Genomic DNA, 23,608 nt, shown 5'->3' on the forward strand with positions numbered 1-23,608 from the left:
CGCGGCCCGGGCCGCTTCCTGCCGCCCAGGCACGAGAGCGCTGGGCGCGGGGGCGCGTGATTGGCCGCCCCGCATCACGTGGCGAGGGGCACCGCCTGCTTCCCTCGCGCCGCGCCTCCCCCGAGTCACGCGGGGGCCGCCGCGCGCCGCCGCTCCGCCCCCGTTCTCCCTGTCTCCCGCGAGGCCAGGGGCGTGCGCGGCGCGTGCGCGGCGGGGGCGGGAAGGCGGCGGGAGGCGGGGTGAGGGGTCATGCCGGCGCGGCGGCGGGCGGGGGCGCGCGCGGCGTGAGGTGAGGGGTCACGTGGGCGGGGCGGCAGACGGGCGGGCGGGCGGAGGCCCATGTGGAGCGGGCGCGGGAGCAGGAGGCTGAGCCGCCCGCGCTGCCCGGGCCGAGGAGGGGGAGGCCGGAGCCACACCGCCGGGTCCTGCACGCAGCCAGCGCGGACACCGGTGCAGGCCGGGCCGCGGCCGCACCATGAAGGGGTGAGTGCGGGCCCGGCGCGCCCCGCGGGGCCCGGCCCGGCCGGGCCCGGCCGTGACAGGGGGGTGGCGCCCGCTCGGGCCCGCCTCGGCCGCGCCGCCTGGCTCGCGGCGCGGGGAGAGGAGCGGGGTGGGCCTGGCCCGGGCGGTGCGGCCCAGGCGCGGCGGGGCTGAGCGCGGGGCGGGCGGGAGGCGCCGCGCCTCGGCGGGAGGCGGAGGGGGCCGAGCGGTGCCGCTGCCACCCCCGCTGCCGCCGCCTCGGGGCTGGGGCGGGGTTGGGGGGGGTGTTCGGTGCGTTTCTCCCGTCCTCTGGGAGAGGGGCCGCGGTGAGCGCCGGGGGGGGCTGGTGTCAAGGGAGCCGCTTTCGGGGCTCAAAGCCGGCGGTCTCTTCGCTGCACGGTGGTGCCCGTTCAGCTGAGCAGGAGCTCCGCGCAGGAGCCCCCCTCGCCGTAAAATTTATTCCGGTGCCGGAGCAAAAACTGTCCGTGCTCAGCCGTGTCCTGCTGAGCCGGGGGGACGCAGCGGCTCTGCGTGTGCCTGGGTGATTTCGGCTTGTGGGCTCTGTCTGGTTGCAAAACGAACGGAGACGGCAGCCAGCTGAGGGGACGCGGGCTCGCCTGTCGCGCTGGTCTGTCGTACTCGCCTGGCGATAGCGAAGAAGCGCTGTTGGGTCTGTGCGGAAAAGCTGCTGGCCTCGGACGAGTGGTTTTGCAGCGCTATTGTTTGTAACATCTTCTTAGCACTGTTGTTGGTTTAAGTCTTGAAGTGTTTCTCTACGTGGAGGCTGTACAACATGGGTGGATGAAAACGAGCTGGGTTTTGTGTCTGATTTCTGTAGCGCACTGCTTTGGGCCTGGCTTCGCTTCTCAGTGGCTCTTCAAAACCTTGAGATTTCAGATGTGGGTGGCTGAAACACTTGATTTCCTGCTCGGTGGAGGCAGAGAGGTGCGGTGTTTGAACAGGAGACCGGAGACCTTTAGAGTCACAGTTCTGCTCTGGCGGCAGATGACCTGCCTGACCTTGCATGGGTCACTTTGGGACAGGTTTTTCAATGTTGGTTAAATCACCTAATGTTTATTGATTTCAGCGTCACCCATGCTCCACGAAACATGAGTCTTCCTCTCTGTGCCGCAGTTTCTTCATATACATAAAGGAAGTTTTCCTAAGCTGTTTCTCAAAGGAACATTAAACCCGTTCCCTTGAAACGGGTGTTATGCAATGCTGGGTATTATTATTCCAGTTTGGCAGCTTAAGGCAGGGTGAGTGGAAGCACTTAAGCTTTTGCTGAGAAATGGTAAGGGGTTTAGGTTGTTAGCAGTTGGGGTGAGGTCACAGGACAAGACTGCTTGATAACAGATATGTAACTGTTTGTTACAGCATGTGAGCAGCCTCAGACATCGTGAGGGGCTGGCAGGTACTGGTAGAAAGAGGTTCAGCGATGATTGCAAATGAACTGGCTCTCAGCTGACATTAAATAGGTGTGTTTGGGATATCGGGCAATCCTGTATTCGCCTGCACCACCCCACGTGAAACAGGGCACCCTGCCTCTTAGTCACCTTAGAATGAGGATGACAGAGTTTGCGAGGAGGGTGACAGCGCTGATCAGCCAAGATGAAGTGGCAGTTGATGTGGCTGCTGTTCAACAGCGCTCCTGCGAAACTGGGTTTCCTTTTCTCCTCTGTTGACTGCTTTGCTGTTTTCTCCAGCTGAGCCACGCTCTGGCTGTATGTCAGTCATGAGTTGAGGGACAGGGTTGTTGGGGCCTGGGGGCATGATGTGCAGAGCGGCCCAGGTGTTGCCAGGCCAGAGCCATGGAGGTCTCCTAGCAAGTCGCAGCCTGAGCTGCCCACCATGCTGCGGTGCTCCCCGAGGGGCTGAGCCCCGGCTTTGTTTGCGCTGCTCAGGAGTTCTTATTTCGGGGAGCTTTTTACTTTTTCTAACTTCTTTTTTAAAAAAAAATAAATCAAAAGCTAGGGAGAAAAAAACACACACCCCTCTTCTGCTTCCAGAGCACCAAACTTTATTTCTTTTACTTTACTTTCACTTATAGGCAGCTCTGTCACTGATTCAACTTCAGAAATTTGGATTCTGTACTTGCATATTTCCGCTTTTCTGGTACTCCTTCACCTTTTTGAAGAGCAGCGTATTCCTGTCTTATCAAAACACTGTTAGCACCACGCAGCAAGTTCTTGTGCACAATCAAAAATCTTCATATTGAATCCAGGTGTTATCTAAAAATTTAGATTGAGGCAAATAGGCTGACAGAACTCAAATTGAAAAATAACCTAATTTAAATGCAATGAGAGAATCAAAGGACTAGACAAAGATTTCGGAAGGAATATACTAAATTACATAGGGGTACTCTGGAACAAAACCAAATTGTTTGTCAAGCTACAAAGATCAGAGAAGATCCCTAAAAACCAAGTACTGCCAGAAGATAGGCCCAAAAAGGGATCTAAAGCTTCAACTCCCAACGTACAGAAACTAATGTGGTGTTTGAAGGGATCCGATCTGTCTTCAGTATTGAATCCAACATTGTGGATCAGTTCTTTTGAACAAACTCGCTCCATCTGAGAACTTCTGCTGGGAGTGTACGCGTTGCATAGTAACCCAAACCACTAAGTGCAGAGATAATTTTGGGAGCACTAAGACCCGTAACATCAGCTGTAATTATGAACAGTCTGCTTTGGCAGAGAAAGAATTAAAAAAGAAACTAGGGAGTTCACTGATGTTTTGAAATTTTGGATCTAAGACATTGTATAGTCAACGTGCATTGCTTGCAGCCCTCAGCTCTCTGAATTCAAAACAGCACATAGCAGTGGATTAATAATGCATGGGGGGTTGTAGTGTCTCTGTCATCGGGGTATTTGAGATTAGGTGACTGCTTTTACAGAGGACCTCTAGTGTCAGAGAAAGTGAAAGATTTTTTTACTTTCTGAGCTGCTTAAAATTTTGTGGGTTTTCTCTTATTTGATGAGTTAAACACCAGCTTTTGAACTGGTAATTGCTATTACCTCCCACCTGCTCTTGTGATACTTGGCTTTATGTTCACTCTATCCACATCTTCTGAATGATTTTAATAGTTTAGGGACTCATTAAGTTTCCCTTTTTTTCTTAAACATCAGTTGAAAAACTGAGGTAATTCACTGTTCTGTTAGTGGATTCATGATTCTCTAGAGATCAGTTTCTTTTTTCATTTCTTGTATTCCTAAATGTTGTTATTGTTAGTTCTGGAATTTGAAAATCTATTTTAGAACTGGATTCACACAAGGAAAAATACCAGTGGGAGGGACTCGAGTTCTACTGTCTGTAGTAATTTGCCTGTTTTTGTAGAGCAGATGTAAATAATACTCCCTGCACTTTACTGCTTTCACTGCCTTGATTCACTTGTTGCTCAGTGTTTTTGTGTTTTCATTGCCGTTGTTATGCTACTGGTTTTTGAATGCAAGATTTTGTTTGCTTTCCTATTCTTGAGCATTTGCTGATTGCTGTCTCCTGTTGTCCCTGTTGTCACAGAGTGCTGTGTGTTATACTGTTGTCTTGGAAAAAAAACGTGCACTACTTCTGTGTAAGACACTTCTAGGAGACTGCCCCTAAGCTTTTACGTGTTTGCAGTTAAGTCTTACGCTTTGTAGTTCCCAAGGGTCCTGGCGCGCTGAGGAAGAGCCCTTCAGACTAGATGCTACACAACAGGTAGCTGTTGCTGCAGAGAACTTCATAACCCAGAGGCTTAGCAGGCTAGGGCTGTTCTAGCTGCTTTGGAGAAGAGGAATCACAGCTGGGGAGTACTGAACATAGCAGAAAAATAACAATAGTGCTTTTAAAGTACAGTGAGTCGTTATGGGTAAGCTCTGATATCTCTGCTTGTTTTGCCCGGACTCACAAAGCAAGCCCTTCAAGGTCCTGAAGCTGTGTGTGTTTCTCACGAGAACAGGGAGGTTTTTTCTCTCCTCTTCTGGATTCGTGTTACAGAGTTTGTGCAGAACTGTTGACTTGTTTCCCTTCGCAAGGCACAGTGCTAAGCTTAACGTATATGGGAGGAAGTTCCAGGTTTATGAAAAAACTGCTGAATTGTCATATGCACTGGAGGTGGGACAAAAGAGGTAATTGAGCTTGAAAATCACTGTTTGGTTTTAGGATTTTTCTGAACCTAGAAATGTCAAGGTGTGAGCTATACTTCCTGCATTTAATTTCATGGATGGTAAATTTAGAGCTTGCCTATATGCATGCTTACAAATGGCTTAATATCTTCTAAATTTGTTTATTAAAACTGCCGTTTATTATAGGTCCTTTAACCTGATTTATAATTCTTACCACGTCCAGTTTAATTCCATAACCGGATTAAGACATTCCATGAAGTGGGAAGGACTGGGCGGATAGGAAGGTACCATAGGGGTTGTAGCCATTTTATTGAAGCACTTTAGAACCCAGTCTTGGGTTTTGAGTGGTGTTTGACCATTCAGTTCTTTTTACATGTATATGTGGCTTGTTAGTATATAGATTGGCTAGCTAGGTTGGGACATTTCTTCTGTGAAAAATGCAGTATCTTTAGTTCATCACCAAATGCCACAGACTGCTGCCGTCTCCTGAGGACAGGAGAAATGATGCATCCTCCTTTGTCACATAAAATCTCTTCTAAAATGGGGAATAATGGGTGATGGTAGAGCCAGAAAAATACTTTTATCCAAGTGGAAATGATTCAGAACTTGAAGAGCCTGCCCATTTGGCAAGCATTAGAAGTGTTCAGACCAATAATCTGAGAAGGCGCTAGATATTTTTACCCGGAGGAGGAGGAGGAAAGGACAGAAGTCGGATCTTTATATTTGTTTGGGCATTGATAAGAGAGAAGCGCAGTACCTCCTTGCATCCCTTCTGCTCTAAGTGAGGCAGGCAATGTCAGGATTACTTTCTGCTCCCTGCTGAAAGAAGGAAAGGGGAAAAGTGACCTATATGGGAGCTTTACAGCAGCAAAAGTTTGTCAGGAGGGAGGTTTGAGGTGAGGAAGCAGGGGGGTGGTGTGGGGAGAGAGAAGCAGTCTATGCATAGAAGAATTGCTGGTTGTTTGGAGACTCTTGGACTTGAAGACCTGAGAGCGGAGAAGCACAGCATTGAAATGGGGTAACTGTGTTTGTGTCAAAGCATACTGAATTACTTCATTATGGGAAGGAAATGAAACGAGGCTTTATAGAAAATAGAGCCAAAACCATTTCCACAACGCTGTCACTAGGTGACTAAGATTAACATATTTGAATATTCCTGGGGGCAGAGTAATTTTTTAAAAAATGGATTGAAAATACCATGCTGCATGGTAAGATCTTGATGCATGAAGTGCTTCCTGAGCTCACTTGGCCTTCCTTCTCCCTCTCCTCATTCTTTTCCAGGCGCCATGTGATTTTTGGCCCTTAGCAGACAAGAATCTTGATCCCCAAAAAAATTTACTATTTCCACCATCTGACGATTGTATTTATCTTCTCTTTAGAGTACGGAGTGAGACCCAGGGCAGTAATTGAAGGCTTGTGAGAGTTTTCTGTACGTGGCACTTGGAATTCCTTGTCAGTAAAGATCACAAATTAGGTTGACAATGGCAATTAAAGGAGATTTGTTTGGTTTTTAATGAGTAGCTCTTTAGCCCTAATTTTCATTTGAGAACAATTAATTCTTATTCAAATCTGGGAAAAGGAAAGGGGGGGAAAACAGCTTTTTGTGCTTGATGAGTGAGGTGCTTGCAATGATTGTTGCCTTAGAAGTATTTGAAGGTAGGTGCATAAAACTGATAGCACGTTCTGTTAATTTTTCATGGTGTGTTCTTTATGTAATGCATGATTTGAACACCTCAAAAAACCACCAACCCTGGGACTGAAAACTGAAGTATAGGCAGGAGACTCATAGTGACCTGTCATTTTTTCTTTGATCTAAAGGACACAGGCATTTGTAAAGAAAGGTGTTTCAGTGACTTATAGAAATAGTTTGTGTGAAGCAGATTAATGCCTTTCTCCTGATATGTCAGTTCTATAGTTTGTTACCTAATACAAGTGTAAGAAGTGCCTTTGAGCTATATAGATTTATGTAAATAAGGCACTTTGTGAACCCAGCATCACTTCTATTTTGAATTTGAAGGTAAGCCTCTATTCTCACCTGAGGATCATCAGGTGCTTCATGAACATTAATTAGTGAAGGTTTGTAATCTCCTGGGAGGCAGGTAAGGGCTATAATTGTTATATCCAGGGACACTGAGGGTATGGAAAGGGGTCGTAACTTATAAGGTGTCTCAGCGTATTGGTAATGGAGGCACAAAACTCATTTTGAGCTAAGTTGTTTCAAACTAGTGAAGTACTTCTGCTTTGCAATCATGGTTCAAAATCTGAACGTTCTTGTGAGCTTACTTGACTAATAAGGAAAAGTGGTTAGACGAGCAACGGAGACTTGGGATCTCTGGCAGCTCTAGATCTGCTGTGTGATCGCAGGCAGGTTGTTTCCTCTTTCACCTGACTTTGATGCACCTGAGATAGGCAGATATGATATCTAAGCCTTTACCTCGTGAGGTGCTCTGAAGCAGCAAAGTGATGTATGTATGGCTGCTTTTGTGTTCCAGACCAACTATTCTGATATTTTCAAGTTTGAAAATCCTGTCACCTGGGCCTGGTGATTCCTGCTCTTTGTATCCAGCTGCAGAACAAGATAGCTTTTAATTTTCTTGGGAAAGTTTATTTTTATTTGACACTTGTTGAAATCACCTCACTGTCTCCCCCTTGCACTTGCATAATCAGACAGCTGAGATGCTTCATGGTTGTACTGCTGCTTTAGCTTTAGGGTTGTCTTTTTTTGAGGTCAGAGTTGAGTCTAGGTTTGAGGTCTAGTACAAGTCTCAAAGAACAGCTTTCAGCTGGGAAAACTCTGAGGCTATTATAGCATAACTTTCCTTCTTGCATGTGAAGACCAGCCAGTCTTTTGTACAATGATCAGGTCTTCTAGGTTGAAGCAGAGGGAATTACCTGAATATAATGAAGAAACCTGGACTGTAATGCGCTTTGTATTTTTTAGTTATAAAGAAGAGAGACAAGGAGGGTCTGAAGTCTGTCGTGGGGAATTATGACACATGCTAGTAAAACCTATTCACACCGAGATCCATTTGAATCACAAGTCTTGAGTGAAGTCTCCTGCTAATTCTGATTCTAAAATTGCTTGGCTTCCTTCTGTACATCGCTGCGCCCTTCTTCAATCCAGCACACAGCTGGGGGTAACTTGCAGCAGGCTATCAGGTGTCACGCCAATAAGTGTTTTCAGTAGTAAGTGGGCTAAAGAAGATCGGGGGGCTCAGAAGCAAATTGGTAAGACTTTTTGCATGTTGGGCTTGTACTTACCCTTCTGGTTTTCTGACAGGTGAAGCAGAGTAGATTTACAGACCACAGATATTCTAGATAATTGAAAACATACCAGTTTGCCCACAAGAACCAGACTAACTTGTGTGCCTAGCAAGACAGCTCATCTGTTCTTTGTTTAGGTTTTTTTTTTTTAAAAAAAAACAAACAACAAAAAACAAAACAAAACAGAAAACCAACCCCGAAACACTAGAGAGACTCTTCTGGCTTTGGAGTTGAATCTGAGTAAAGCCACACCCTTCAGGTTACAGCTGTCATAGCTCTGGTTTGGTTTTATTTTATGAGTGGATTATCCTGTCTAGACTCCTGCTTTGACTTGGAAGCCAAAGTAGAAGCAGTAGAGCTAGTTGGCCACTTAGCGGGTGACAAACCTTCTCTGAAGTCCTCTAATTTGTTAGGGCCCTTTTCTCGCCTGTGCTCCCTCTCCTGACTGTTTGAGGATACCTCAGTGAGTTTTGTGAGCTGCAGATACAGCTCTGCTAAATTTAGCACTCCAGATGCCTTCAGTGAGCCTGAGCCCAGCTATCAGTTACACTGAGATCTGTTTCAGGCAGGCACATCCCTCTGGGAGAGACTTGCACTATTTAAAGTTGAATGAGACTGAGATTCTTACAGCATTAAGAAACTTGGAATTCCCCCTTTTTCTCCCTGATGTTGATTCTAAACTAGTGTTCAGCACTTGCTATTCCCTGGAACTGAATTTGTGTCTCCTCTTGAACAGTAACTCTGGAAACTGGCTTTGTTTTGAGCTATCATTCTGTAGAGCAGTTCTCCCTCGGTATACGTCGAGGGGCAAAAGGCAGCCTTAGCATAAGCAAACGCTAATGTCTCATTTAGCCTGTGTTACTTCCAGTCTGAATTTAAGACATCATAGGAAAAACAGTGTTTGAATCACAGCCCTGTAGTAGGGTGCAGATAGAGGAATGCAGCTGCAGTAGGACTAATAGGATTGCATTTGGTCATACAAAAAGTGTGAGGTTTTTTCTAGCAAGTGCTTGAAGGATCTTAGGGCACTGGCACGCAAGAGCAGGAGCGTTAATGCTGATGTTCTGGGCACACATCCAGTTTTGGTAACTGCTGCATGTCACCTCACTAAAGTCCCACTTATACTGGGATCTCGTGGATCACTCCTCGCTTACGTTCTTACGTTGCCTTACGCACCAGAAACCAGTTCCCTTCACTAGTGAAGTTTCAATGTGTGTTTTTCCTCAGTAACTGAGTCACGGTATGTTGCAGTTGTGAGCAATGCAAACATAGTCCTAGGATATGTCAGGAAAATGCTTCTGGTAGAGATGGGAAAAACTTACTGCCATTGTACAAGGCAATAGTAAGTATTTGGGGTGCTGTAAGCAGTTTTGGTTAGCCATGTTTAAGGAAAATTAACTTTAATCTGAAGGAATGGAAAGAAGAGCTAGTATGACGATAGTAGGAATTAAGAGCCAGTCTTAAAGGAGGAGGCCAGGAGCTTGGCTTTAGTTACAAGAAGGAAAGTATAAAGAGGTCATGGTAGCTCTCTGAAAACACTTGTGGGATACGGTGTATTGGTACCCATCAACTACTGAAGCTAATGAGCAACGAGAGACAGCTTGTGGGTAGAACTTTAGTACATTTAGAATGGAAATCGGAAGAAAGCCTAACTATGAGAATAATGGGAGCTTGGGAACAGCCTTGCAATCAGAGATGCTTAAGTGGCTTCAGAGGGCTGGTATTCCATCTAGGAAAGGGTATGGATTTGTAGAGCACTGTAGTAATAAGAGGCCTAGAGGCCTGACGTGATGAGCCAGCGGTCCCTCATTCCTCCCTATTTAAAACAGTTGTATGGGATGGGGTAGCTGACTTGGTCCAGAAGCTTGACAGCTAAGGTGGGTACAGCTGACTGTTGCATGCTCCGTGGAGTGCTATTTGAGATGTAGGATGCCAGGAATAAGTGTGTATCTTCTTAGGAATATTATTGGAATAACAATAAAATAATCTGTTAAGGAAGGGCATGTTCCTTCCGGGCGCTTCAGGCTCTTTACATATCTTTATGTGCTCTCATATGCTAATTTGAACTCATGATTTAATTTTTTTCTTTGCAATTTCTGGTACAGCCTATACTGAGCTGGAATACACAGGACTGGCCTAAGCAGACCGTAGCTGATACAGTAAACTTATGTTACTGATTTGGCTGAGAGGTGACGTGAAGAAGCAGGTCTACTTGTGAGTAGCTATTAAAAAACGGACCAACCAAAACAAAAAAAAACCCCAAAGCTATTTGCATTACTCCAATGAAAAGAAAGGAGTGACCATTTTGTGTCCTTTGTTACAAGTGCTTTGTCTTGGATCTTTTGAGGCTGAGGTAGTTTTAAATCCTTAGGTTCAAGATGCATGGTGTTCAGTAATCATCTAGTTGCTGAATGATCCCTGTGCTCCGCTTGCACAGTACTTCCAGTTTGAACTGGGGTAGGCTGGCACTTCTGCTCAACCCACCGGTTCTGCCTCTGGCAATGTTTTTCTCTTCTTTATACTGGCAGAAGACACTTGTGGTGAACCCAAGCAGGGGACTGATGTGGGTTAAAACTAATCTTTTCTTTTTTTGGCTAGGTTAGTTTTAATTGTGGTTGGTTCACCACATTGTTGCACAAATGTTTGTGCCAGCAAGAGGATGGAAAGGAGTGTGCCTCCGGGACAGCAAGGCTGCTGCTTTCGGCAGCAGTGCCAGCTTTCCCGTGTGTTCACTCGAGGCCCTGGTGGCACTTTTGCTGCGCTGTCCTTGGGCAAAGTGATGAACTCGTGATGTGGATCTTCCTTTCCATGTCCTCATTTAGTTTACTTGTTAAATGTTTTTGTGTGTAATAGATGTGGTGCTGATTTAATCAGCTAGTGCTATACATTAACGTAATTTATGGTTTGAGTACATACTGTTTAAAAAGACACATTTAGCATATTGATTTATGCTTCCTGCAGTGTTTCTCAAACTTTTTTCGTATTATTCTCCAGGATGAATTACTGGCCCTCGTGCAACTCTCGAGCAACAAGGAAACAGCTCGTGACAGAGCACGGGAGGCAGGCAGAATGAGATGGCAGGAGGCAGCAATGAATGGGGCAAGTGGTGAGAGATAGGGGGGGGGCCCAAGGGCTCTAGGAGATCTGTCAGCAGCACCTTTTAGCCACCTACTACTGGAACTTGTTTCTCTGGCCTGATGCCAGCCTCGGAGGTGATGTCTTGGCTCAGCAGCTATGAGCAGCCTTAGACTCTGCTTCTGCACTTAGTTATTTATTCCCTGTCTGAAACTTTCTTGGTGAAGGTGTGTCTTCTGGCCGTGGTCCCTTTCCCAGCCATCTTGTCCTGGCTGCCCCTGACAATATATCTTTGTCCCCTTGCACTGTCGTCAGAAATATTCCATAGTAGCTGTCTTTTAATGCCTGATTTCTTGCTTCATTAGTAACTAATTAATTTTACAGTAGTATTAGAAAACACGCTACCTAATAATAGTCTGTATCAGAGATTTTTGCTCAAGTATAAAGAGGGACTTGCTCTAGAACAACCTTGCTGTCAGTTCATCCTAAGAGTTCATGCTGGCATTACTGATCTACTGAAGCTTGGATCTACTGATAAAAAAAAAAAGTACCACCAAGGTTAATATGCTGTTAAATCTTTTGGACAAGAAGTCTGGGCTTTCAAGGGACTGAGTGTGAATGTGAGGTTTCTCTCTTCCCTTACTGACCTGCTACTCTGCAGCTAACCTGATCTGACTCGACAGTTGAGACCGGCTGCCTTTGGGTTTCACTCTGACGCAGACTGCAGCAAAAGAGGCTGCGAGTACTTCTGTGATGTGAGGAGATTATCCTTACTAGCTCAGTACTTACTTTGTGTTGGAATATAATTATCAAAGGGGCTTGCACAAGTGGTGGTACATGAAGAAAGGAATCTTAAGAGCAAAAATAATCTAGAAGATGGAAAAGGCTGTGAAATAAAGGGCTGGTGGCAGTAGGAGTCACAGGAAAGAGATACTGCAGACTATTTCAGCACAATATAGTGGTTTATAGCTAGAAACTTCAGAAATATGTCCCGTTGCTGTTGCTTGTAGTATGCCTGGGTATCTTGACATGGATGAGATGCAAGAATATGGAGACTGTTGCTTCTTCTGTCATTCTTGAGATCACTGTTGGAGAACATACTCTCCAGTTCTAATGAGATGTCTCAAGAGATTGCTGTACAATCGGGCCGAACTCAGGGGCAAACTACAAGGATTCAAGGCTTAGTAATTGCCCTTGCAGTGAGGCAGGAAAAAGATGGACATGTTCAGTGCGGTACGGGGAAGATAGATGAAGAGCTGCCTGGAACAATTTGCAAGCACACATACTGGCATGAGATGCTTGACACGAGGGGGCTTTTTAATCTTCTTGGCAAATGGGTGACAAAAGGTTAGGCTTTGGAGTCAGCAAAGTTCAGTATGTAAATGCCATCCTTTAATTCTAAGTAGTAACTGGAATATATTAATCTGATGGAGAATGACAAAATCATTAATAGTCAATTAGTTAATGCTAGATGGTTCTCTAAAAGGTAGGCCCTACTTACAAACTGTTTAACTTCTGTAGGGCTCACCAGGGAGATTGTCTGATCTGTGTCATACCAGAGCGTGGGCAGCGGTGATCCTTGGTATCTTTGCAGAACTGAAGACTGCATTCTTTGCTGTAAAAGAAAAGGAGAAAGTGGGTGTGAGGGCAAGTTATGCTTCTTGAAGTAAACGTTAAAGGCTCCATTCATGTATTTTTTTTCTGATAGTTTTGCAGGCTGCAGTACAATGCTTAGAAAGCATTGTATATTTATCACCCATCATTGGTAACAACAGCTAAAACTGATGTGATATCTGGACTACTAATCGTTTAAGGGTTTTTGATGTATAATCAAGGTCAGTTAATAAGGCAAAAATAGATTATACTCTGTATTGCTTGGTACAGTTCTTGAATAAAAAAGCTGGTGGTGTTATCTATTCTTTGTTTCACTGTCTTATGTAAATTAATCTGGGCTGTTGTGTCCTAGGCATCAACCTATTTGAAAACAACAAGCTGCCTAGGCACAAGAGGCATTGGGGATGGAAAGTAGCTACTGCACGTTACTAGAGTGAACTTTGAAGCCTGGTGTACAAGGATCTTAGCTGCCTTTTTGAAAACAGAATTTGACTTTTTTGTAAAAAAGGCAAACAGTGTCTTTACCAATGTTTGGGCACAAAACAATCTAATTGCCTGTATGTATTTGGTAAAATAAGGCTGAGATGAACCTAGTATTATGTGTGTTTCTAACTTGACGTGCATTGGCTTTGTACCTGCCTACGTATTCTGGTGGCCGTTTGGGAAAACATTTTTATTATCTTGGTTTTTTAATTTTTCATTCTTGTAATCCTCATTAAAACTGTCTACCTGCACCCAAGAAATTGGCTCGGGGAATATGAACACCTCAGATCATATTTTGTTTGGGTTTTTTTTTTAATTTGCTTCTGTATATGTAGTGTTTCTGTCAGGAATTTAGTCTTACAAAAGAGGGAAGCTTGGTCTGTTTCTTTTCAGCATAATTCAGTGCAGTACTGGTATTTTAAGGTTGTGATTCTGCTCTCAGTCAGCAGGAAGAATGACTTCAGTGATGATCTAGCCACCTGTCCCTCCCATCTTTTTCTTCTCCGCCCCCCCCCCCCCCGCCATGTTCTTGATGATCAGTGGAGAAATTAATGGGATAAAGTTAAAGCTAATACTCCTACAGAGATTTCCATTCTCCTGTCTCCCACCTAATAAAACCACACATATACTGGGCTATGTCAGTGTTAAGTGTGGGCTGAGAAACTTCTGAGTGTATAGTACCAGCTGAAATTGGGTTTGGGAGTTAAATCAGCCACCAAGAGAAGACTCAATTGTATGGGTTGAACATTGCAGTTCAAATATATATTGAACTGATTATTAGATAGGACAACGGTTCTCTCAGCATAAATAAAATAATTCATTTTTAGTGTCCTTAGAAATTTTGCAGTGTGTCAGATGTTAAGCATGTTTTGATTTGTTCCAGTAGCCGGATCGAGCTGGGAGATGTGACGCCACACAACATTAAGCAGCTGAAGAGGCTAAACCAGGTCATTTTTCCTGTCAGCTACAATGACAAGTTCTACAAGGATGTACTGGAGGTTGGCGAGCTAGCCAAATTAGGTACAGATGTTCTTGCCAGTAATTGTGGGCTATGGTGGCAGAAGTGCTCATCATTGCTATCCATAGTGGTTTCGAATAACAGATCCTTCTATTTTGTTGTTCTACATAATGAAAAATAACTATTGGGGAACCTCAAAAAGCCACAGGCCCAACCTGGGAGGGTTTGTGTTCTAAATAGATTCCATTTTACTGGGAATAGGCATGTTCTCTGTTACAGCAGAAAACTTGGGATACGTGTGCTGCCAGCTTACCTCGTGATGTCATTGCTAGCTGGTTTGAACTGTAATAAGCCAACCACTGTGCCAGAGCACCAGTGGTAACTTCACTCCAGGTGTTAAGCCACAATGTATGATATTTTATCTGGGTGGGGAGAATCAGCAAGAGGGAAGGAAGGAAGATACAGAGTGTCAATGAAGGAGCTGTATGTACAGCTTGAGGCTTGTGACTGGTACCACTTTGTTTCCCTCCCTGGCAGCCTATTTCAACGATATCGCAGTGGGAGCGGTGTGCTGTAGGGTGGATCACTCCCAGAATCAGAAGAGACTGTACATCATGACACTCGGATGCCTGGCACCCTACCGACGGCTAGGAATAGGTAAGGAGGATCTTCTTTTGTACAAGTCATCAAAGAAACCAAACTGCTGTGCAGCCTTCTAAATGCTCTTCCAGATTTTTAACCAAGGTGTAGTGCACTTTTAGACCACTGATTTCTTTGGAAGGGACTTTGGGGAAAGAGTATGATTTATGATGTGCTTTTTTTTTTTTCCCTGCCTTTCAGAAATGGACTTTTTGTAGAACTTTCTAATTCAGGATTTCAAATAATTTTAATCTTAATCACATTATCATACTGTGATGTAAATACTCTGCTTCTATAGATGTGAAAATTGATGTACGGACATATGAAATAATTTTAGAGGTATGCAGCCAGCATGCAAGTCATGTATAAGTAGAACACAATGTTCCTGCGTTGGGTTATCTCGTCACTTTTCTAAGTGTAGGGGTTTTTTGTATTTATTTTGTCTTTATCACTACTGATTATTGCTGCGCAGGGGGAGCACCTGCTTTCTGTCTACACTGCATTTAATTCTTTTCTCCATGTTGCAAATCCGTAGGCCAGATTAAACAAGACCTTACAGTAACTTGTTTGCTTTGACAAACTGGAATGGAAAGATAACTTTATTTTAAATTATTTTACTAGGTCTTTATTAGAAAAACTTACCAATGCTCTCACTGCTTTATGCATTGTTTTGACCATATTTTGAGGTGAGTTTGAGACCTTGAGGCTAGTATTTAAATAAGCTGCTTTATACGTATGCTTCTGGGCTGATGGGGTTTTTTCTTCCAAAGCAACAATGAATTAAATTTTGTGAGCAGTCAGAAAGATAAAGAAATACTTATACATCATGTTTTATTTGCCTTTCCTAGTTCTCACAATCTCTGTCATTGTAGCCTACCTACAGTTAACCTGCCTCTCCTCAAGAAGGCCCTTAGCTAAGTACAGACTTGATCGTACACTTCTGGTTTTCTTAAGTATCTCTTTACCTTTTGGCAGGAACTAAAATGTTGAATCATGTGTTAAACATCTGTGAAAAAGACGGCACTTTTGACAACATCTATCTGTAAGTAAATGAGTTACACTCATGCGGTTTTTGAGAGATGATAGGGGCACATATGGGAGAAAAGAGAGGGAGATCCAAGAGCATTTTTAGTATGTATTTCAGTGGGGTCATGGGACATCTTGTAAGTACTAGCAAGAAAACTAGGGGTCATACTCTGGGCTTGTGTGATGCTGAGAAAACCAAAAGCTTCCTTGCTTTAGAAGGGCTTCAGCAAATTTGCTGAATTTGAAAGCAGTTTAGTTACAAAATGATGTTCTATAGCAGAATTACACTGTATGACTAAAAAAAAAAAAATGGGAAAGAATTTTTTTTACCCTACAGTGTCATCCTCAGAATGGAAAATACCGCGAGTCTTGCATGCAGTTTTGATGCATTTGCTGTGTGTCTTTTATGACAGTTCTGTGTGGGTTAGAACATCAGATCAGAGGTGCTTGCAGGCGCTCTAGGTTCACATTCGTTAGCAAGGCCCAACTGCTTATTCCCATTTTTGCACTGTGCCAGATCAGCTGTTTGTGCAGCAACACAGTAAACTAGGTCAATGACCTGACCCAGCTGGGGAAGCTGGTTTAGATTTTTGTTTCTGGCTGTTGTTTTTTGTTTTAGTGTGTTTTTTGGGGGGGTTGCGTGTTTGTTTGTTTTTTTTTTAAATCAAGTGCATGTCTGCATAAGCACTTGGCATGATGCAGACATGAGAACAGGCACCGGGGCAGAGGACAGGGCTGCTTCAAGGAGCACTGCCATCCTAAGAGATTCCCATGGAAATAGAGCATGAAACCTATAGATGCCAAAGCTTTGCTTCCCCTTCGCTGCTGGCTGCACACTTCTGCTCCTTCCTGTGCGTTGGTGTCTGTGTGAATACCAAGTGAGCTGATGCAGTTTTTGGCCAGACCACTTCTCTGAGCCAGCTTCTTCCTTGTCCGTTACTGCCTGCACTACTTCACCAGTACAAGCACGGTGCACGGAGAGTCCCACAGCAGGTACAGCTTGGATGGGCTTCTGCTGCCACAGAACTGCACCCTGAACTCTTGCCAGGATGGTTGAAGATGCTTGGTGAGGAGTGTTTCATACACTGATACCACTGTAAATGGAGGGACTTTCTCCTCAAGCTTAGTCCACTTCTGCCAAGGAGGTGCAAAGTCTTCCAAGCCCTTTACTGTTGTAGCCTTGTGCCATCTCTGTAAGAGGAACAGGTGTGTTAAAGAGGAGTCTATGTAAAGCTGCATTTGGCTTGTGTTCCTGCTCTCCTGCCTCAGAAGAAGTGGTAACGAATGAACTCTCAGACGCCTGCTAGTTGGCACAGTCTTTCCTTTTTGCTTTTGCATTTTACGGTGCGCACAGTGAAGGAACTGTTTGCTGGTTTTAATGCAAAACCCAAATCCTTCATAATCCTTTTTTCTACTTCCCAGAGTAGGATTCTGGGATGACAATAAATAGCCCCCCAAGTCTGGGCATAACAAAGTTCTTTTAGTGGCCCATTGATTTTGTTACCATGTCTGTTGCTTGTGCATCTTCTATCTGAACATATTACGCATCTTAGCACCCAATTTGGTAGCTATGCCTAAATTTGTCATTATTATGAAGTTCCCTTTTAACTATTTGGGGTTTATTTGGCTTAACATGAAGATCTTTTGTTTTGCTCTGCTGTTGCTTCAGTTCTATGGTTATGCAGCATGTTGTCATGACAGAGTGATTTATGAGCTTGTGCAGCGTCCACTGAATTTTGGGAGTGTTTAATGAATGCTGTTTGTTGAGCCAAACATTTTTTTTTTTTTATAAACCTTGTGCAAATAAAAGTCCTAGTCGCTTAGAATGAAGCACTGATGGCTGTTTGTTTTGGAGGCCTTGAAACTCTTGCAATATGCTAGCAAGATCTGTAAAACTCTGGGGGAGATAGATAAAGGGGGAAAGGGACTTTGTAAGTCCATAGGGCTGCTTTGTGCTGCCGTAGCTTTTTGTGAGGAGAGAGGGGTAGTTAGAAGTGAGCAAGGAGTTGAAATCGTATCAAACACTATTGCCACTTTTGTGTTGCAGCGTGTAGGGGTCATCACTCAGACAACTGTTTTGGTCATCTGACAAGTGTCACTACAGGAAGTTAAAATTGGCTCTACAGTGAAATTTTGTTATATATTTCTACAAAATATCTGTAACTTCCAGATTAAGAAAAATTGAAATTACTGAGCTAGTAATGTTTCAGAGTCTCTCTGCTATTTGTGTTCCTTACAAGAGCTTTACTGAGGGGAAACATTTGCTGCTTCTCAGAAGGATTGCCACAGGCCATGCAGGAGCTGTGTGTTAGCTCAGGATTGATTTGGGAAGACCAAAATTTCCAGTCCTGAACTTACACCATTGTTCCTGTCTCTATCCAGACAGCTCCTTTTCTTGTCTTGTCTTTGACCGTTCTGAGTGTGGAGGCAGAATACTGTACCGCAGCCAGTTCTGATACCTTTCTCTCTATCCTTTCTGCCCCAGGCACGTCCAGATCAGCAATGAGTCCGCAATTGACTTCTACAGAAAGTTTGGCTTTGAGATCATTGAGACGAAGAAGAACTACTACAAGAGGATAGAGCCCGCAGATGCTCACGTGCTGCAGAAAAACCTCAAAGCCCCTTGTCTTGGCCAGAACGCAGATGTGCAAAAGACCGACAACTGAACAAACCCCCAACGAACAATTTCTTGCACTTGCTTGTCGCCAAATAAGGAAAGAGAGGCCTCTTGATTTTTTTCTTTTCTTTTTTTTTTTTTACTCCACCCCTTCATCCTCTTAATTTTTTTTCTTGACCTCTCTCCAACAAAATGTAATGCTTCTTCCAAGGATTGTCCAGTCATGTTTGGGGTTGGTTTTTCTTTTGAGCTCTCCTTTCTGGGTTTTTGTTTGGTTTGGGGTTTTTCTTGGTTTTGTTTTTTTTTTTTTTTGGGGTGGGAAAAGATGTGCAGATCTCTTAAGTTTGAGGTGTGGAGGGCTTGAGCAGGTTATCCTGATGACAAGTTTCCTTCAGAATTATCTCTTTCAGTAAGCAGAATGTAAATCCAATGGGGGGAAAAAGGAAAAAGCAATATCTTGTCCTTTGACTCCTATTATTGTGTTTTTTATAACCTACAGGGTACTTTACTCCCCCCCAACCTTTGAATGTTACTTCAGTACTTCCCATTCTTCCTCTTAATTCCCCTGCCTCAAGAAAGTACGTTTAGTTCTTCCCGATATTTTTGAGTATGGCTTTTTCCCCCCTCTTTTGCTGAGAAGGGCGAGCTACTTTACCAGACCTTTTCACTTTGCCTGAGCTGATCTTTTTGAATGCTTTTTTTAAATACTCCTCACCCAAGCTGGTGCTATACTTCTTAACTGACCGAGAGGAGGGTTTAGAGTGGTCTTTGGTTTTTCTTATTTACCCAACTCCCAGCAGACTTCTGCCAGAGTAAGAGCTAGATCTGGTGTTGGCAAGAGTAGCCTTGTGAAAACATGAATCCTGAGGCAAGACCCTTGCTTTTAAAATGGGTGAAATGCTGTAGGGCTCATTGGGAGTTAGTTTCATCTGTGTTGTTGGGATGGGAAAAGTGACTGTAACCACCCTCACAGCTTTGATCACATAAGGCACACCCGTCTCCAGATAAATTGTTACAGCTACTAAATCTGTGGTGACAAATCTGAGATGAGGCAAGGGTTGAGGAAACCAGGCTGCAAGGCTGAGAAGGCAAATGCAAATCTGACCCTAATCACGTAGCTTTGCAGGGGTCTCCTGGGTTGCTTGGGACTGGCTTGGCTTGCTGTGTTTACGTGCTTCTTTGGGAGGAGGTGGTTAAGAACTGCACAGTTTGCTTCTTTGAAGATTCTTTTCCCCTTTTCCCCTCTTCAGTGGTTATAATGCAGTTCTCCTCTCGTGAGAGGGTATTCATGGAGCACCGGAGAAAGTGGCATATATTAGAGCATTTTATGGGTTTGGAAAATAGGCTGACTGGCTTCTTCCTAGGACTGTAACCTCAAAGCTACAGTAAACTCTGCTAAGCTCTGCTTTGCATCCTTTCATGCTTTGTTTGCGTGAATATCAGTGCTCCTTTCTATGCACTGTTGCCAGTGATTTTATGTATGTTAATACAAATACCAACTTAAGCTTGGACTCTTCTCCAAGCACCTGGGAAAGTGCACTGAGCTGAGACAACACCAACCTGCCCCATCCCCCATGTAGATACTGAACTGCATTCCTTTCCTGTTTGTTTTTTAAAGTTTAAATCCACATCTTGAATTCATCCGCTTTGAAAGCCTCCAACCTCTAGTGCGCATTGCAGCGTACATCTGGTTGGGAGGTGGTGTCCAGTCATTCGAGGGTGACTTGGGAACCAAGGATTTCAAGACGGGTGGTGAGGCAAGGGATGGCACCCCTCATTGCACATTGTGTGGTCTTTGGTACCTGAGGGGTGAACTATACGAGCTGCTCCAGAATGACTCCTTTCCCAGAAGTGTGTAGTGTTTGTTGGAGTGCATCTTGGCTGGAAAACAGCTACTCTATTTGCTAGGTTTGCACTAACTGAGTCTTGGGGATGGGCAGATCTGTAACAACAAAAGCCCTTCTGCATGGCCTGAGCACCTGTGTTTGCAACACTCAGTGGCAGACTCTGGCTAGAAAGATGCAAACGGTTTCCTTGGCCAGAGGCAGCCTAGTTTTGACAAAAGCTTATTTTTAGTACTGCTAGGACCTGCTTGCACTGGTTATGTTGGCAGTTCCAGCATCTTTCTAGAAGGGGGGATGTATTGAAGCACAATTAGCTTGTCATATGCCAACATAGTTTCCCTGGCCATCTGTAGACCAAACCATGAGAAGTATGTGGAGGGAGAGAAAGAGTATTACATTTGAGGATGTTTGTGCAGCACAGCTGTAACTCAGACCATAGCTGCCTCTGGTGCCAAGCAAAGTGCTCTTCATTCTTCTAGAACTAAGTGGTAAGTGTTTGGGTTGGGTAGATGGGTGTGGGGATATGAACTCTTAGGATTTCCTGTTGTAGGCTTCCACAAATTGGTGTGTTTCACAGACAGTTTTCCTTCAGGTTTAAAAGTCTGATGTCTGAACTTACTTGGATTAACCTTTGTTTCTGTCTCTTTTTGCTTTGGGCTGCCATCATTCTATGAATGTATCCCTGAAAACAATTCTTAAAGCTCCTATTCCATAGCAAACCTGCCTCATTGTAACTTCTGATAAAATGTTTTGTAGGAGGTGAAAGAGTAACCACAAATCTAAGACTCCTTTTCCCAGACTCTTAATCATGGAGAACAGTTGTTGAATCTTGAATACAAGGTTTAATCTAAATCTCATAGAAAGCTGTGTTCCCTGTACATGGATAAGGGTGAGTGAAGGTCAGTAGTTCTGGATGACAAACAGTTGTATTTTATTACTATTTCAGCTGTGTTGAATGTGGGAGGAGAATGCTGTATCTTAGTACTGCTACCCAGAGACACTGAAATTGTGTGAAGTATGGGCTTACTGCAGAGAACTTCAGTTACTTGGTTTGTTGCTGCAGCAGGACCTCCTTTTAGCTTGAAAATAACAGCTAATGAAATACTAAATGTTTAAAAAGTTGGGAGTTTCAGTGGAAAAAAAAAAAAACCACCAGCACTTTCTGTTCTGGATGAAGATCTAGAAAGAAAAATGTACGTGACTAACAGCTCTAGAGTGTAAACTGTGTATTTATGAGTTATTCCTGAATCTCTGCAACTGGTTTTGTCGTACATCAGTTGAAGTATGAAGATATCTGCAAAAAGACTCCTACTAGAGGAAACCATGGTACAGGGGAAGAAGAATCATCCAGGAGAGGTATCCCTCATTTTTGGGAGGGGGAAGGGAGAGATTTTATTTTGTGTATACAGAAACTGGCTGAGTTTACGTGATGTGGTTAATGGTTAAACCTGCCAACTAAATATGACGTATTGTTACAATTGAAACAAACTTATGTGATATTTCTTTAATTCTTGATGGTGCCCTGTGTCTAGTACAAATCTGATCCCCAAATTGTTTTATTCTCCCCCATGTTGTAATCCAGGGTCAGCTGCTATGCACAAAGTCTGTGTTCTGTAAAGTGTTTGCTGACTTGGATGTTTCTTTTGAATCTGCAACTGCTTCCTGATTAATTTGGCTAAGACCACCCCTGGTCTCTTGAGTTAAGATTTAGTCAAAGGTTTGCTGTATGCAGTTTACAGATGCATTCTCAATGTTACAAATTAAGTTGCAGGGGGAGAAAATTCTTTACAATAAGATGGTCCATTTTTAATCTATATCATTGCCCTTGTTGTACATCAGGAGCATGTTTTTGTTTTTCTCAAACTCTTTAGAAATACCGTTCAGAATAAACGTGCACTATTTGAGTTATGTCATTTACAACTTGTCACGTGCGGTTTTTTGCAGTCCAGCTGTTTCCCTCTGAAATCAGATATACAATATTCCTCAGATGCTTCATAAACAGTTAACTCTGAAGATTTCTAACATGAATTGTGAGTTGGGCTGCTGTGATGAATGCCATGAGTGTCAGACAGCTGAGGAGAGTGAGGTTTGTTTGTTTGTTTTCCCTGAAGTTATGAGCCTTTTCTCAGAAATCCTCTGTCTTGTGGGGTAGGGGGGAGGAAAGGAAGAGGCAGTGTCCTGGAATATTTTTGCATCAAGCAGTGAGCAGTCATGAAACAAACAGACCAGGCATCAAGAACTCTGTGTTTTGGGCTTTATAGGTTAAATATTTTAAAGTATTCAAATTAATTGATAGCTATTGCAAATCTTGACAACAATCCTTGAAAAAATATAGTCCATAGCTGTAAAAGTAATTGGTCTTAAGATGCAGCGAGCACTCTTCAATACTGACTTTTCTCAGAAAGATATTTAAGTAAGACTCGTCTCTCTTCTTAACTATTCCAGTCCCTTCTGTTAAAGTAATTTTTTGTCTGTAGTTTCTTTCTGCTGCTCTCCTGCTTTGAAGTGCTATTTATGAAGTGACAAAGTTGCACGGTGGTACAGTTTCAGGGGTGAGGGGGAGGAAGGGATGTTACCCCAAATATTCCATAGCATATTCTATATTCTATTCATACAAATATTCTATCTGCTTATGTAAGTTCCTCTGGAAACTGCTTCATCAGTAGATGGAGTCACCACATTCGTTAGGACAGCGTGCAAAAGCAAAGCTCAGGCTCTGAAACTTGACTGTGGTCTTGAGCTGCTGCTACCAGCTGTCTTTCCTGACCTCTGCTGGAGGGCCTGGAAGGCACAGCTGGAGACGAACTGCTACCAGGAGTGCAACCTTCATCGCTCTGGCCTCACCAGCAGCTGCAGAAGCTGGAAAACTTTTGCTGTACTTAAACTGCTGCAGCTGTTCCCCAAACCACTTGGATTTTAGGGGTCTCTGTCATGTTTCTTTCCTTCTCCACCCTCATCCCAGTCACCTCTCTAACAGCGTGTGCAGTTTTACACCATTCAGTTGCTCCTTTAGAGGGAACCTAGCTGATACCCCTGATCGTGTCTTGCCCTTTCCCAAAGCTTTGTTGGTTCTACAGGCAGTTCCATTCCCCTCACTATTCAAAACTTGGGTATTTACGGGTTCCTTGTAATAACTTCTGGTGTGCTATTATCCCTTAGTTGTAACAGTTTGCTTTTTTTGTTACTAAGAGGATACATTTAAAGAACAGTTACAAAGCCAGGATCTATACTTGCAACTCCAGTATCAGCTACAGGTGAGCAGAGGTATGATGTAAAATACAGTTTGCACTTGTACAATACATTTGAGAGGAGTTCCAGAAAATAACTGTTGGAGACAGAACATCGGTGGAAGGCGACAGTTGAGGCTGGAAACACGAAGCTGCCTTCGTATGAGGAGTAATTGAATGAGAGAGGTGTTAGCGGTAAGTACAGGCTGAGGTAGTGGGGAGTTGTTAATGATTCAGAGTCCCTCATTTAGCAGAAGAAACACCACTTTTCTTACGCTCTG

General features: G+C 43.8%; 1 protein-coding gene across 2 annotated transcripts; it reads left to right on the plus strand.

Annotated features, from left to right (window-relative positions):
* Positions 1-290: 290 nt before the first annotated feature.
* Positions 291-22,020, plus strand: NAA50 (N-alpha-acetyltransferase 50, NatE catalytic subunit). 2 transcript variants are annotated; one of them, XM_068417437.1, is made up of 5 exons: positions 291-483; positions 13,900-14,036; positions 14,512-14,631; positions 15,589-15,655; positions 18,125-22,020. In XM_068417437.1, the coding sequence occupies exons 1-5, from the start codon at positions 476-478 to the stop codon at positions 18,303-18,305; spliced, it is 513 nt and encodes a 170-aa protein (XP_068273538.1). In that variant the 5' UTR covers positions 291-475; the 3' UTR covers positions 18,306-22,020. The 2 variants fall into 2 exon arrangements, with proteins under 2 accessions (XP_068273538.1, XP_068273539.1); XM_068417438.1 differs by having other exon boundaries at positions 13,903-14,036.
* Positions 22,021-23,608: the final 1,588 nt, after the last annotated feature.

Source organism: Nyctibius grandis, chromosome 23 (genome assembly GCF_013368605.1).
Source record: "Nyctibius grandis isolate bNycGra1 chromosome 23, bNycGra1.pri, whole genome shotgun sequence".
Lineage (NCBI taxonomy): Eukaryota > Metazoa > Chordata > Aves > Nyctibiiformes > Nyctibiidae > Nyctibius > Nyctibius grandis.